A 17,301-nucleotide genomic window follows, 5' to 3' on the forward strand; every position below is an offset into this window, starting at 1 on the left:
ATATGTAATAAATTATTATTCATTCTAATCAAGTCTCTCCTGATTGAACGACAAAGAGTAGTTCATAAACAAAAGCCCACTCACTTTCAGGGAGTTTTTCCTGTGCTCTAATAATCTACTGTACATGATAATGTACATAGATTATTATGCATGATAATTCAAACAAGCATTTACAAAATGTTACCAATGATATTTAATAACAGATATGGTGTGTTATCTATTAGCCAACATACAGCCTGATTTGGCATAATGCTTTTCTTGGCTGAGCGAGCTCAGTGATGGATGGAGTGTACTCACTGAACTTCATGCGGATGTACTCATAAGGGTCTTCCAGCCAAAGCTTCTCATCCTCATCTTTGTAACACATGAGAGGGAAGATGACCTCCTGGCATATGGTCTGTAAGAGATGATCAATAACAAGGAAAAGCAGATATATAACAAGGAAAGACATGTGACACTAGAGATAGAGGAAACTTTGCATCCCTCTGAAGTCCACCTTTCAGAAACTGAAGACAGTGAAGACATTACACGTTTGGTACGGTCTGGTTCTCAAGAACAGAAATGAACAAGTTTAAAGCAACTCTTCCTCTTTATGTAGTCTCCAAAACCAACCTGAACCAACTAGGTTAAAACTGTAATTACACTGTAGTTCTGATGGTTTCCCTCTTTTACAATATTCATCAGTGTAGCAACATACAGGGAAGACAGCAAGCTCGGAAACATGAGGTAAACAATGTTCAATTGTAATATTCTAAGAACTTGGCTTTGCGAATGTTTCGTGAACACAGTGCTTAATTGACTGATCATATCAGCACTAATGGATCGATTCGATACATAATGAATTGCCAGAAAATGTATTAATCAATTCATTTTTTAGGTAATTTGTCAAGCACCAAAATGCTAAACATTGAAAAGAAGCCTGCAAGCATACAAATGATCCCCTTGGATGAACAACAAAAACCAAACAAGCTGAATGACTTTCACTTAATGTTTAATTCACAAAACTTCTCTCATGAACATTACGATGTGTTGCAGGCTGAAAGTGGACCCACTTCCACAATGCCTTTGTCACCGACATAAGAGTTAATAAATAAAGCACATCCTGTCTCAAAACAATGCAGAAAAATCAGTTAATGCATATGTTACTTCTAGACTAGATTACTGCAATTCCGTATTATCAGGCTGCTCTAGTAAGTCTCTCAAGGGGCCGAACCCAGCAAGAGGCGTCGCAAGAGGCGTCGCAAGAGGCGTCGCAAGAGGCGTCGCAAGAGGCGTCGCAAGAGGCGTGGACGCTTCAAAAATGTCCCTGGGAAAAGCGAGTTAGGCAAAACAGCTGATGAGCCTGTGGAGCGGGGGTGCGTGAGTAACCAGGCGATGAAATGTAAATAAAGGGGATACATTTATTCAATGCAGACATCAAGCCCTTGCTGTAGCTCTGTTGTTGAATGAGGGGAAATATTATGTTGTTCATCATAGTTGAAAATCGGTAATATCGGTAATATCTGTGTGACTCCCCCGTCGACACGATGGAGTCCTTCCACTTCCTGGGCTCCATCATAGGACCTCAAGTGGGAGCTGAACATCAGCTCCATCACCAAGAAGGCTCAGCAGAGGATGTACTTCCTGAGGCAGTTGAAGAAATTCAACCTGCCAAAGACAATGATGGTGCCCTTCTACACAGCCATCGTTGAGTCCATCCTCTGCTCCTCCATCACGGTCTGGTACGCTGCAGCCACTGCCAAGGACAAGGGCAGGCTGCAGCGCATCATTCTCTCTGCTGAGAGGGTGATTGGCTGCAATCTGCCGTCCCTCCAGGACTTGTTCGCTTCAAGGTCCCTAAAGCGAGCAAGAGAGATTGTAGCCGACCCCTCTCACCCTGGACAAAAACTGTTTGTGCCCCTTCCATCTGGTAGGAGGCTGAGGTCCATCAGGACCAAGACCTCACGCCACACGAACAGTTTCTTCCCGTCGGCAGTCGGGCTCATTAACAGAGCCCGGGACCCCCACTGACTCTGTCATCCCCAGGACAAATTCCTACCGGTCACTCCCCTGCACATCCCTTCTATTACACTCTACACTTTACACCACACTTACATCTCACTTGTTTATAGTCCTGTTATCTGTTCGTTTGTGCACTTTATTTTATATTTTACTTTATTTTATATTTTTCTGTAAATTTTTATACGTTTCTACTTTGCACTGTTGATTGTTGTTGATTGTTGTTAAATGTTTGCACCTCCCGTCATGTCAAATTCCTTGTATGTTCAACATACCATGGCAATAAACGGTTCTGATTCTGATTCTGATTCTGATCAATGTCAGTGGTAGAGTAGTAAAGCCAGCCTCTTGCTTGATTTGATTGGCTGCCTCGGTCTAGAGTCACACTAACGAGTGGAGCACCTCTGTGCCCGACGCTGAAAAGTTGAAAATATTTTAATGCTCGTCTAGAAATCGCCTGAAAAACGCAGCACGCGGTGCAGGTGAGGAGCACAAATCAGGCGCACCGCATCATAAAACGATGCTTTTGCGGGTGACGTGTTTCGAACAAAACGTCTCGTGTGATCGGCCCAGAAGACTCTCCAGTTGATCCAGAATGCTTTTCAAAAAAAGAAATTACATCATTTTTTGAATGAAACTTTCAATGTCTGGTGTCCTATTTTATGATGTTATCACCCGAAGAAAAGGAGGAAGATATGATTGTATGACGTATCGTTAGGGTTATACAACTGTAATTTATGGTGATGTTGGATTGCTGCTATAGGCTGGCCAGTTAACTTAATACAGGGTTTTTAACCACAGATAAAATCTTGTTTACGAAAGGCGAAACGCCATCAAATGAAACGGAATATTTGGTCAGAAAAACGATGCAGTGGTATTATCTCACCTTTCACAGACTTTTAAAAAGGAAGCCCTTGTTTGAATAGAGGAGACATTTCTATTCAATAGATATATTTATGTTTCCATATCTTTTATAAATGCAGAAAGCTTATAGGTTTTATTATTCTAAAGCTCCGTCAGATATTGCCCCCTGCCGATTGGATCACCTATTGGCGATGTCAAGTAACCACGATTGGACGATATGAAAATAACGATCGCCCAATTCTAACGCATTTCTTACTAGAAACATACATGCACTGTTATTTAACCACTCAAGGATCTTTAACACTACATATCATTGATGTGGCGCTGCACATCGTCATCATCACGTAGGTCATTCCTGATGATGTGACCCAGAATCCCTCGCTCTTGTAGTTTGACAAGCAATTTACAATGAATTTGGTCAAAAGCTTTAGCTGCATCCAGGAAACATAACTATCGTAGTGCTATGTCTCCTATACTTACTAACAACTTCTTTCAGTGCATATATACATAAGTCAGTGCTATGTTCACTTTTAAAACCAAATTGATTGTCCATGTATGTATTATGTATTCCTGAAGCTTATCTAAGAGAATTCGTTCTAATACTTTAGAAAGTACGCTAGCCAGAGCAATAGGTCTGTCATTTTCAATGCTGGATATTTTACCGGTTTTAACTTGTACTGGCACTAACAAAACAGTCAGCATAGAGTCAGGAAGTACGCCATGCAGTAACAATCTAGAAACACACAGCAACACTGGGATTCTGTGGCTAGCATGCTTCAGATGTTCTGCTGTTATTCGGTCAAGGCCACATGCTTTGTTTACTGACAAATGTCTCAATGGCATACAGCACTTCATCAGGTCTAACACACACACCAGCATCATCAGGAACATCACCAATATTAAATTCATCACTCTTCACACTGTTGAAAATATCCTATAATGTTTACTCCACAGATCTACAATACTGAACCAGTAGCCCCATCACTGTTGGATGGCGAGAGCATCTTAATGTTATTGGCAACCTCAACTTCTTTACAGAAGTTTGGCATTAATTAGACAATTCGCAATGTTATCATACATTATGCATTGATCACTGTTGTGGTTTTGGTTCTCACAGTTAATGTTGCCACACAGAATTGCATCAAGTGGTATATATATGTGATCTGTTGTAGCCAGCTCATACAGGATTGCAACATACTCAAGACAGTCATGAGCATCAGCTGTACATACACAGTGATCCAGCCAAGAGGTTGTATGTCATGCTTCACTGGTTTATGTGGAGCGGTCTACTGGCAACTTTCTATCTTGACAAAGTTGCATTAGGTGTTGATCAAACAGACTTATTATCTTGTTATCTGAGATATCAGTGTTCATATCACCCACAACAAATATACATGTATCTACACTTTATAAAAGCTTTATTAAGGTATTCATCCTCGTTTTGGTTACATTCATAAGGAGTGTAAACATTTCAAATTATAAAAACATTCTTATTATGTACAACTTGAATTGCTGTGCACCAGTCCACCTCTAGCCTAATCACACTGATCAGTGGATCATATTTATTATGCCACAGAATGCCCCCCCCCCCTTTAGTACATTAAATACACTGTGAATAGCTTCAAATTCAACTACATCTAAAACAACAACTTCATTATATTTATTGTTCACACGGTTTCTCAAAAGGTTCTTGGCACCCTGAGAGAGTTCCCGCTATGGAAACACCCTAACGGTCAATAAACCCTAACCTGATGTGAGGGAACTCGAACACTACCCAACCTGAACTCATTAGCACTAGTGTAATCAGAATCAAAGTTCTAGTCAGAGCAGACTGTAGAGTTACACTTATTGTATGTCTCTGTATGTGCCAGGAACTAATGGTTAAAATAGCAGCTATTTATAAAAGACTTTCCTTGGAAAATGAAAAGTAAATGCAAATAATTAGATGAAAAATGACACAAATTTCATACCAATCTACACAATCACTCTTTATCACATTCCTCCATGATGTCCTACCTGCATATGTGGCTTCATCTGTTTCCAGGTCAGTGAGTGTGACAGGCCCTGATTGAGGTAGTTGAGGCACTGCTGCAGGACGCGAGGAGTAACATAGTGCTTCTGTCGGTGTTGGTCCACTACCTTCAGCAGGACCTGGACAGACAATACATGACAAAAGAGACAAACCAAAACCGAGCTTGAGCAACATAATCATGAAAACCTAAACCAGGGGTCGGCAACTTACAATGCATGTGTTTGATGTAATGCCCTGGTCATTGAATTACTAGGGTGTAGCACTGGTTTATTAAAAACAATGAACGAAAGACCAAAAATAAATATAAATGTAACTTGATGACAAAGGGATCTTTGTGCTCTGTACATGTACATCTTGTGCATGAGTATGGCCTGACACATACACACACAAATCCATAGCATGTACGGGACAATGGGCAGTACTGGTGCATGAATTATATGTGCATTTTGCACGGATCTGTTCATACACGATGTACCCTAACCCTAACCCTAACCCTTGCACGGGTAAGTTGCAGGAATCCCACACAACGGCACGCTACTGTTAACAAACGCACACACACATTTCACATTCCACCGTAGAGTAGGAGAAACCAACGGTTAGGGGCCGTAAATGACCGTGAGCTTGGATCAGACTTGTAGCTGACATTGTTTAAAGTGAACTTAAATAGATTGGGTGAGGCTCGTGTGTGAACTGTCTCCATTGTTTATACACACCCAAGTGGTAACCGAGTGGTGTGTCGGAATGTTCTCCACGTGGCTCACCAACAGGCCAAGTGGGTGAGTCAAGTAGAGAGGGCTCGGCCTCTGCCCCTCTCCCCCTTCTCACACCTTAGTCCTGTGACCTAAAAACTCACAGGACTCCTTAAGTCAGGGACGGGATAACGTGAGCCTGGGCTAAGACTGGTGTAGGGGAACCCACAGGGGAGACCGGACATCAGGGCCGAGAATCTAGAGGGATTTCTCTGAAGGATACGGGCCTGCTAGCCGGGTGCTTTTGATCCGTCATCACCCCAGGGCGGCTGATTGGGTGAATCTGCTCGTCGCCGGCGAGGTCCCCTCAGTTTGAGCACACTTCTGAGGGTCCTCGTTCTCCGTAAAAAAAGAAAAAGAAAAAAAGAAAGAAGTTCTCCCTCCAGGAGCGGGGGAGGCGCCTGCCTTTAGCGTGAGCACCGCACGCGACACATGCCAGCATGGGCATACCAGTTTTCAGTGACACATGAGAAAGCAAATAATATAGTAAAATATTGAAATATGCCATTTCTTTGTTAAAAATATTACATTAGTGCAACAGCGTAAAATTCATGCTCAGTGGTCCTTGTGCTGCTGTACAACAGTGTAGGTGTTGTAACCAGGAAACATCTGGCAAAGAGGACACCGCACTGTACAGATCTGCTCAAGACATGACAAGAAAATGTAGCTGGTCTTTTCAGCCCAGTTGGACAAAAAGAGCATGTGCCATGCCAAAGTATTTTGAGCAGAGTACCACAAACTGTGTACCTTCAAAATCAGGCTACAGAAGGCGTGTATTGCTGAATGTAGGAAACTTCATAGATAGAGAATACATACAGGAGGCTTTCCTTCACAGTGCAGAGGTTTTGTTTGAAGAGCTACGAAATAAAGACACCATCATATCCAGGATTAAAGATTTAGTTTGTCTGCAAGAACTGTTGAGATGAGCATTAATGCAATGATGGGAAATGCTGCAAACTGTTGCACTGACAAATACAGAGATGTTCAGTGTGGCTGTGTATAAAAGTTTGGACAAATTCCAATTCACAGTCAACTGACAACAGACCATTCAGTGGTTTGTGTGCAGCTGTAAATATCAACATGCAGACCAGCAGATTTCGGCAGTAAAGCGTTATTCAGTAACACATTACTGTAATATTATTACTCTCCCAGTAACGTAATAAGGGATTACAATTTCAACAATTAAAACAGTTATTATATGACAGTTATTAATTCAAGTAACACTGCTTTATCGGAGCGTGATGGGTTCATCGTGCCAGGTATGCTTATGTTAAGATAACGTGACGGCGCAGAAGGGGAGACAAATCTGATCTGCTCATCTTTACACATGCTTTTTGAGAGATTGACTAGGAGAAAAAGAGAGAGAATGGTCTTTTATGACACTTTGGGGGTCTGCAGACACACCAGGGACACAGATTAAGTCATTAAAAACTGCATTTTGCATTATATGTGACAAATGTATATCCTCAAATACGACAGATAAGGATAGTTTAAATGCAATCTAACACATTTCGATCACAATGAAAAGGTGCATAAAGTTGTTATATACTAACACAACTAAGTATATTAAATACATTCTAAATAGCTTAATATTTGCCTTAAGCTTATGAACTGTAAGTACAATTAGAATGTGATGAGTCCATCACAGCAGGTCAGTATGCATCTTCACATCGCATCAGGCAAATATGGCCTGAGGCACGTTTGACTGTGCCGAGGATGTAATATATAATATAATGTAACTAATTACTTTTGACACCAAGTAATAAGAAAAGTAACTTCCTGAGTAACTTGCTCAACATTGCAGACCAGACTTAGATCAAGTTAGCAGTGAAAGGTAGGGTTTGATTTATTGTATGTGTAACATACTCATTACACATGACATGAGTAACAGAGAGGGGACCCTGCACAATATAATAATAGGTCTACAGCTCTATTGTTACATCAAGGTCAAACTTCGGTAATAATATAACTAACTATCAGTGCATAAATAAATAAATGGCATGCTCATTAGAAAATGCCACAAAATGGCACAGCGACATTTTTGCAAATTGACACTGACATTATAGAAAAGACTGCCGATCCCTGATCTGATCTAAACCAACATCTTCAAGTCTCAGTGACGCATGCTTACCTGCTGTAGGCCCATTGCATAGGTCTTCATGAAAAAGTCTGCAAACTCATAGTACTCCTTTGTCACATTGCCAGGGCTTCCATACCTGTAACGAAGATAGAAGCATGTTGTGACAGCCGGGATTTCATCACTGGATTTCATCACCTGTGTACACCCCTGGAAAGATCCATCCCATCTCATCCTTGATTTGTTACCGGCCTCCCCTTCCCTTATCTGTCATTGAGTTTGTGAGGAGAGTAGGAGAGCAGAAGAGAGAACTGAATTGAACTGATGTTGTACTAACTCACACAGGCTCCGCCGTCTACTGGACTATGGGTAATTCTATAGAAATAAAATAGGAGTAGAAAGGACATTGAACTGGTTTCCGTGGTCATTTGACAAATACAAAAGAAAATGGTGATTGTTGTTAGTTGCTATGGGGCCGTAAAATGTTGTGGTAGCTTGCCAGTAAGAGAGCAGACTCAGCTCCGGAGACAGATGGCTGGCTAGTTAGAGAGGTAATATAGCTTGTCCATCTCCAGAGCAACGGGGAGGGAAGTGGAGGGACTGCTAGACCTAGCGCTGCCGCTGGCCACCAGGCCACTGCTCGGCTTATTTTTTGTAACCAGTGTAGCATGGTGGAATAAGCAAGATAGCTAACTAGCCAGCTGTCCACTAGTTAGCTAGCTTGCTAATTCCACGATAGTTAAATGCTACACTGGTTACAGAAAATGAGCCAAACAAAGTTGTCATTCATCTGGTGATAGAAATGTGCTTTCCCACACTGTGACAAGAGTGTGTGGTAGCCTATTAAGTTAAATTTGACTTATTTAACGTTACTTTTAGCTCTCTGTGCTTTGTAACGTTATGACCCCACTGATAGTTTTAGTTGGCACTGCAAAACCTCACCTCAGTGAGTCTGCGCCTTGCCGTAAGTCTGTTTAGTTTATGCGGAAGTTAGGTAGCTGCAACGGTTGCAATGGCAACAATACACACAAAAATGGACACTCTACCATCGAGCTACGTTGATTTGAATTGGATAGTCCCTTCTACTTATATGTCTAATACTCTCCTATTCACGAGCATGATTGGAAATTTTGCATACGCGTAGCCAGCCAGGACATGCCTGCCAGAATACATGTGGAACTCATAGAACATAAAGCAGCACACATCGTTAATCGATATTCGATTTGCCCTCCGACTGCCTGCATCCACAGATGGAGTCCCCCTTTAAGACCCTCGTCAGTAACCATGGACCACGCAAAAAGGCTGTTAAGCAGTCAACAGCCTGCCCAGCCTGCTGAGCGCTGCCTAAGACTCGATGCTAGCAGTGGTGGGATCACTTTCCATGCTTTGATGTGATGCTTCGCTGCGATGAGAGCAAACCAGAGCTAGAGATCATTGCTGTGTAAGTCCCCGCTCCGCCACTGCTTCCGGTCATCCCCGCTGAGAGACCAGCTTCGTCTGCAGATGACGATGATGTCAACGTGTCTGGAACATCGTCTTACGGAAGCCCACTGCTGACAGCTCTTTGCCGGGTCTTCTAGCTTGTGATGACTACTGTGGCAGGGCATAGTTATCACTCAGAATTGAATTCGGCCTGAAACGAATACGACGTTTCATTGCTGGGTTAACAGTGGGATGCCTATTACCTGGGGGCGAAATACACCTCAATCCAGTTTAACCCTGGTGGTTGCGGAAAGAGGGTGTCTGTTCTTCCTTCATCTGTCTCCACACAGGGTGACAGGGCGGGAAAACATTGACACGTAGTCAGCTGCTGCGTTTATAGGCAAGCCGGTGATGCGTTCACAGACCTCATCTCCATTTAGGGTAACAGGAGGAGAAAACAGTGACACAATGCCAGCTACTGTGGTAACAAGCAAGCCGTTGATGTGTTCACGGACCTCATATCCACACCGGAAACAGGAGACATTGGACACATTGTCGTGATGTCTGCTGTATCTTTCTCAAGCTGGCCAACCGGCGATGTGTTCAGGGATCTAATTTCCTGCTTGAACTTTTCCCTGTTGGTCTCCCATATGCCGCCTTCTGTTTGTGGCCGTGAGGTCTGAGAAAAGATAGCTGGTCGCTCGTCCTAAAACCCAGTTTTACCAGGCATGATCTCCGCATCCTAAACTGGTGCATTGCCCGCAAGACATTACGTATGTAAACCATCAAACAATCACTGGCACTTGTTCAGTTTGGCGATAGGTTCACCTACATCATCTTAAAAGGTGAACACTTTCAGGTCGAGGTGGCTTCAAATCTCAGGATACTCTTGTGTTTGGACACTGTGCTTTGGCTGCTGCGAGGTGAAGGGGTGAAGGTGGGTTTTTTTTAATCACAAAGACATCATTGTCATGGTTAGGTCCAGAGAATGGGCTATGTTCCTTACTTCCCAGACCTCACTACAAACCAAGTTGGGGTTCATGATCAACTGGAAGGGAAGCGGCCTCTTCTACACCAACAGGTGGAGTATCTGGAGGTTATGCTCCCCACATGGAGGTTGCGGGCCACTCTGTCTGACCAGACATGGACAGCACCCCTGGATATAGTTTGCAACTGCCGGGGCTGTAACAGTGATGGCGTTTACCATAATGTGTGCGCCGGTGTTTGTGGCAGTTGCCCATCCGGTGGTACAGCTTTGTCTCCTGCACATGCAGCGTCTGCAGAGGTGGTTAAGGCCAAGTAGCACAAGCTGTGCTTGGTTAGCATTCCCACCTCAGCACAGGATGACCTGCAATACTGGGGCTCTCTACAACCCCTGTTGCAGGGAACACCACTAGGAAAAATGACCTCAAACATCACTGAGTAGACAGATTTGAGCCTTACTGGGTGTGGTGGGGCCTGACTAGGTGATTTGTAGCCCAGACACATTGACGTCCTTAAGCTACAGGCAATGTTCTTGATCCTCCAACACTTCAGGTCCCTGTTATGGGGGAGGAATGTGCCGGTAAGAGCCGACAACCACACCATGCTGGCCTACATCAACAGGCAGGGCAAAGTTTGGTCTGCAGCCCTGTTGAGGATGCCGGAGAGCCTATGGTTGTTGGCTTCAGAACCCCTGTTTTTTTCTGAAGGCCATCCACATTCCTGGGGGGGGGGTCAAGAAAGCAGAAGTGGATCAGTTTGCCAACAGATACAAGACCCACTGTCTGCTATGGTTCCCCCTGATACAGCAGGACAATCAACCCCTTGGGTTGGACGCCTTTGCCCCATGGCGAAGAAAGCTGCTTTATGCCTTTCCAATGCTGCATGTCAAACCTCCCCTGTTGGAGAGTTATTATGGTAGCCTCAGGTCGTCATCCGTGGTATACAAAAAGTACTGGGATGATGGCAGCCCATCCCCGTACCATCCCCCTGTTCTGGGGGTTCTATCTCAGGAGGAGGGTGCAATAGGCACGCTGCCAAATGTGGGTCGTTCTCCCCAGACTTGGCTCACGAGAGGGATAGGATGAAGAGAGCTGGACTGTGTGTACAGGTGGTGCAGACCATCTAAGCACAAGAGTGGGATCCACCATTGCCTGGGCAAAGTGGTCAGTGTTGCAATGCTGGTTCAAGGAAGTTCAGTTGGGTGCATTCTCTCCTTTTGTCAGTGTGTGATGGATAGAGGGCTGTCTCCTGCCACTGTTAGTGTGTGCAGCAGCCATTTCTTCCTGCCAACATGGTTTCGGTCACCCTCTCATGAAGCGAATCCTGCAGAGGGTCAGGAGACATCTACCGGTAATGCATGCCTCTTCCCCGCAGAGGGAACTGCCATTGGTGCTCGAGGCTTTGGCGCAGGGTCTCTTTGAGCTTTTGGAGTGCTCCTCTCTGAAGGCGTTGTTGTCCAAGAAAGCTTTGCTGCTTGCACTGACCTCATCTAAGAGAGTGTTTGAACTAACTGCCCTGTTGGTGCACCCCTGGTGCTTGCTGCTTTGTGGGGACCGCACAAAGCAGGGGAACCTAGGGTTATACAGCTGGATGCTTTTTGTCATTCACCCCATGCGTGGGAAAATGGAGGCAAAGGGAGGTAAACTGCTTTACCCAGTATGTGTGTTGGCATGTTATGTTGAATGCACAGCCCTCATCATGCGCACTGAACATCGGTTTGTGTGCTTCGGAGATGGTTTGTCTGGTAAAGCCCTATCCAAGTAACGCCTGGCGGGATAGCTTTGTGGGTGCATCTACTACCTGGGTTGGCTGGGGCCCCCTACTTCTCCGCTGTGGCGGCCTAGGTTATAAAGAAGTAGGTGGGCAGCGGCGACTAACCTTCAGCCGGTCAGGATCAGTGTGGTTGGGTCAATATGTTATGTAGCGGCATGTTGTACATTCATTGGGCTCCACTTACTGTACCCATAGAGTCCAGTAGAGGGCGAAGCCTGCGTGAGGTAGAACGAAGATTACGATATCAATGTGTAGGGTGTACATTGTGACTTATGTGCATACCCTTTTGTGGTTTGATTTAACCGTAAAAAAACACAGAAAATCAAACTGGCTGGTAATGTCTGCTGGTGATGTGAGAGCAGCTCTGGACTCACCTTTCAAACAGTCTTGTGATGATGCGTAACGCCCACTTCTTGCACTTCCACCATGCAAGCTCAGGACGGTCGTCCTCATCAACCTCCAATGTTTCCTAACAAACAAACACTTTATGTTCAGTTTTTGGAGCTTGTGAATCCAGCAAAAGAACAGAAAATCACAGCCAGATTTCTGCCACCATAATGAAAAATATTTGATCAGTTTCTCATTTTTACAAGATCCATTTTACATCATAACTAAATATTGATTGTTATATGTTATTATGACATATTTTGTTATTATTACTATATACCAAATGATTCTGTCAATTCAAGAAACTATTTGTAAAAATATCAAACATGGATGAATGAAGTTAAAAGCGAGAGAAGCAGAGGTAACGTAAAGGAATGAATGTTTCTACTGGGTCGCCCTAAATGAGCTGATGTGTCGAACTGTGGAATTGATTTGTGGATTGGAGGAACATAAAAGGCTGGGGCATATTCATTGTTTGAAATTTGGCTTTTGTCAGAGTTTACAGAAACCCACTCTTCCAAAATGTGGATGCAATTTATAAAAATCAGGGTTTTCCGTACCATCATAAGCTTTTTTCCGCAGCGTCTAAGCCAAATGACCAGAAACAAATGTCATGCTGCCATGTTTTGATGTCATTTACAGGTACGCTGCTTTCGTTGTCCTCTCTGTGTTGGTGTTTCACCGATGGTTGGGCTCAGTTCCTTCTCCACACACAACACACAGTCATGTTCAAGAGACCCTCTGACATGGGTCTAGTTCACACTACACAAAAGCCCTGACTTTCCACTCTCTGACAGTTAATGGAGCTCAGAAATCGCGCCAAAAATCCTAGATCAGATGTAAATCGGTGTTGGCTCAGCGCTTGCAAATTGTATTTCAGCACTATGTGTGAACTGTTTAAAAGACGTGGGCCGGATGAATCCCTAGTAGGCTAAATATCTGGACCTATCGGGGGATTCCGAAGGAGCTACAGCCAATGAGAGCGCAAGACACAGGTTGAGAGAAAACCTCTGGGAGAAGTCACAATAAAGTCAAAATAACGAGATCCTCTGGGCAAATATTTTTTTGTCATGGTAAAAGCATTACCCTGTCAAAGGCATTATAATGATTTAGTACAGGAAAATATAAAGCACATCTAAAATCTTCCCCATTTATTCACTCTTTTCAAAAAGCTCAATCCAGTGCCCAATAAAGGTTAATATCATAGACTCAAAGTCAAGTTATGTTGTTTATATAATGCTGGTCTCACATAGCCAAACCTATCTTCACAGCGCTGTGCCAGCATTAAAGAAAGGTCTGGGTCTTCACATTATCATCTGCTATAGGGGAACAACGTCTGTGCCTTGTTTGTATTTCTGAAAAGGGCCAGTGTGCAGCATTGAGAGGGCTCTGTTGGCGTTACATGAGTGTTTTGGTTACTGTAGAATTAGCCGTTTATATCTACATACGGAGAAGGTCCTCTTCACGGAGGTCACTATGTTGAACCTTCATATTTCTACACTAGCCCAGAACAGAAACATTGGCTCTAGATAAGGCCTTCATGTTTTCGAGTCTGCCCCCGTAGTTCGTCTCCACGCTTGACACAAGGGAGAAGCTTCAGTTCGTTGCAATCTGCAAACTCTAGATGCTACCACACTGGCCCTTTAAACCAATCACAATCTTCTTGGATGGAGCCAAGCACAGCATACAGCCATGGTGCTCTTGCAAAATGGAAGGGGAGGAGAACCTCACCAGTGAGTCAGACTAATACAACACAATATCAAACATTAGCTTCAAGGGGATTAACAATGTGTACAACAAATGACACCCTCTGTCTTTAAGCCCTGAATTCATATGAGGAAGAACTCCTCCCCAAAAAACATTCAACAAGGAAAAGATCTGAGAAACCTCAACCTCATAAAACCATGAGAAAGTCCAGAGAAAGTCCTCCTCCACAACCCGGAAATTATAGCTCTTTCTTATATAGATATATTTGTTCAAGTCACTTTCATTTATTGACAGGTCCTGGATAATGTATGTATGTGTGTGTGTCTTACAGCTGGGACGTCTCGGTCCATTATGGCTCGGAGGATTTCCATCCACTGAGTCATCACTGTGTTGTTGATCAGCTGCAGAGGCAGTGAGTACTGCAGGACAACAAGAAGGTCAATGCTGTCACCACAATCATCATCATTATGATCATCACCACAGTGAAAATTCTCTAATATATTTACTTATGGAGTTTCATATTCATTAGGTGTATCTGACTGTTATTTCTAATATCCCTGATGACGGGAACAAGCTGAGATGTGTCTGTCTGACAAATACATTTCTTCTGCCTCCAGTTCTCCAAAATGTCTGAATCTTGCGGTCACTGGTCGTGGCTTTTATAATGTTTTGACACACACCTGTACGAGAGCGTGGAAGATCTTGAGGATCTGTTTCTGAATGAGGACAGAGAAGATGGTAGCGTCAGCAAGCAGCTGGCTGATGAGCTGCTGAATCCTTGGCAGGAAGATCTGCATGGCTGCCAGCAATGGCTCCCTCTCATCTGCCTTCCGGTACCTGAACACACAAGCACAGACACACAAAAATAAGCAGTACTTCCTTCCGGGATCCTCCTTTAAGAAAGGACTCAAACGTACACCGAGCCAAGTCCCACAAGTCCCCGACACACCAGGCCCGGGGTTTGCTTCTCGGCTGATTGAGCATGTTAAATCGGCGGCAGAGTGCGCTTGTCAAATCACTCTGATTGGCTTTAGCTTAAACTCATCACTGCATGACAAGATAAATGAATGTGAGGAAAGAAATCAAACGACTAAAGTCAAGACGGCACACAAGAAGGCTCTTCTGATGATTCCAATGCACTAATATCTCCACAATGACATGGCCATCCTGAGATGGAGCTAAATAGTGAGCGAGGGTGTAGAATGGGTGTAGGTCTTCTGCTTTTGATCGCAAAAGAATAGTTCCAACACATAACTTTACCAAAAACTACAAGCTCGGCTAACCACATCCTGACTCCAGCGATGCACTGAACTCACAGACATGAAGTTGATATATATGTTATCTTTGATATCTATTTCCCAAAATGTTGAACTATACCTCGAGTGCTTTATTTATTTTGGTAAATAACCCAGGACATTGATTTGTGCTGAAATGTTATGTTTAATCTTATCCATTCATTTAAAATGGATTATTTTTGCTGTATGAGGAAATAGCAACGGGAGCTTTCCACAAGTCTATTTTTGGGGGAAACACTGCAGGGATTTAAAGAGTGAGTTCAGAGTTATTGGCTCAGCCTTGTTGTCTAAACGTAAACCGTATCCAGTTTATTATTGGACCATCCTCTTTTAAACCTGTAGTCGTGACGTGAGGGCGAATATGAGGAATATGTTTACCAGTTTACTCACTCGTATGTTTTGACCAGCTGGTAGAGAGCCAGCAAGCTGCCGTACCAGCTGCCGCCGTTCTGAGACTGCAGGTACATGCCAATTTTGTCCACTATAGCGGTCCAGCGGCCGGGGAAGTCGTGCTTGATGATAGCTCGTAGACACATGGTCAGCTGGGCGCTATGGACGGCGGAAAAACATGTGGAGTCATTTATTGTATCAGTCAATAAGCAGTTTTGTTCCTTCAGTGTCTGCATACCATTCAGGTTCCAACTGTGACCTCTGTCAAATGAAAGTTTAAAGAGTTATAAAACAAAAGCGTTTCATTTAGATTTTAGATTCATAAGAAGTCTACAGGTTTGAATCATGCTTTTCTAAGAAGATAAACAGGTGATGCATGACAACAAGTTTCATTCTTTGTCTAAAGAGGGACAGTTGCATGAAGTAGAGTAACAGATGCATCCTGCGTGTAGTGTGTTCAGACTCAGTACCGTATGGACTCTGGAGAGCGGATGATGCCCTCCACTACGTGGTCTCTGATCTGCTGCCGGTCGTTCTCGTGGATGTTGAAGGGAAAGACGACCTCCCCAAGAGACGGCTCTCTGTCCTGCCAGTACTGACTCACCATGTTCTTCAAGTAGATGGCCGCTACACACACAGATCCCGGTAGTCAGACAAACATGCACAGACTCAAGGTGATCTCATGAGTCTCAATAAACTGCATTTAGAGGATAACTTTAGTGATATTCTATCTTCCACCTATTGTCATTCTATCTAAAAAACAATCAAACAATGAATACAAAATAAGTTATTTGTGTATCCAAAGTCATCGTATTCCTCTGTGTATGGGGTCGGATCAGTCCCAATATTAATGAATGCACACAAAAGGATTCAAAAATGTATTTTGTGATTTCTATATAAATGACTCTCTCCACAAATATATTTTACAATACACACACAAGTAATCATTATATATAAATTTAAACAAAATCAACATGTAAAAATATGATTCACAGATATACGTCTGATCCACACACATATATATTTTGGTTTAAATAAATGTAAAGGAAATCCATAAATATATAATTTTAATGATTTACTTTTGAATGTATTTGACATTGTAAATGTGGTAAAGGTAATACGTAAGTTTCAGTTTGTCGGTTTCAAGATCAGCTCATTATTTTGTTATAGTGTTATCGTGTTATGGTGTTATGGTGTTATAGTGTTATAGTCTTATAGTGTTATAGTGTTATAACACCATAACACCATAACACGATAAGACTATAGTCTTATAGTGTTATGGTGTTATAGTCTTATGGTGTTATAGTGTTATAGTGTGTTATCGTGTTAGTGTTATCGTCTTATAGTGTTATCGTGTTATCGTGTTAGTGTTATCGTGTTATGTGTTATAGTGTTATCGTGTTAGTGTTATCGTGTTATCGTGTGTTATAGTGTTATCGTGTGTTAGTGTTATCGTGTGTTATAGTGTTATAGTGTGTTATAGTGTTAGTGTTATCGTGTGTTATAGTGTTATAGTGTTATCGTGTTATCGTGTGTTATAGTGTGTTATAGTGTTATCGTGTGTTATAGTGTTATCGTGTTATAGTGTTATCGTGTGTTATAGTGTTATCGTGTGTTATAGTG

The 17,301-nt window shown here is 43.0% G+C and overlaps 1 protein-coding gene across 1 annotated transcript in view; it reads right to left on the reverse strand.

The window, feature by feature from the left end:
* Window positions 1-77: 77 nt before the first annotated feature.
* Window positions 78-17,301, reverse strand: part of LOC116395784 (importin-8-like) — a 35,278-nt gene continuing 18,054 nt past the window's right edge. Inside the window, exons 3-10 of the mRNA XM_031869905.1 lie at window positions 16,149-16,305; window positions 15,679-15,837; window positions 14,674-14,830; window positions 14,323-14,412; window positions 12,274-12,368; window positions 7,775-7,859; window positions 4,879-5,013; window positions 78-397 (exon numbers count right to left, since the gene is read on the reverse strand). Coding sequence (XP_031725765.1) covers window positions 221-397; window positions 4,879-5,013; window positions 7,775-7,859; window positions 12,274-12,368; window positions 14,323-14,412; window positions 14,674-14,830; window positions 15,679-15,837; window positions 16,149-16,305 — 1,055 coding nt within the window. The 3' untranslated portion in view covers window positions 78-220. The remainder of the gene's footprint in view (window positions 398-4,878; window positions 5,014-7,774; window positions 7,860-12,273; window positions 12,369-14,322; window positions 14,413-14,673; window positions 14,831-15,678; window positions 15,838-16,148; window positions 16,306-17,301) is intronic.

The sequence above is a fragment of the Anarrhichthys ocellatus genome, unplaced genomic scaffold (genome assembly GCF_004355925.1).
Source record: "Anarrhichthys ocellatus isolate YVR2014 unplaced genomic scaffold, GSC_Weel_1.0 scaffold49, whole genome shotgun sequence".
In the NCBI taxonomy this organism is placed as follows: Eukaryota; Metazoa; Chordata; class Actinopteri; order Perciformes; family Anarhichadidae; genus Anarrhichthys; species Anarrhichthys ocellatus.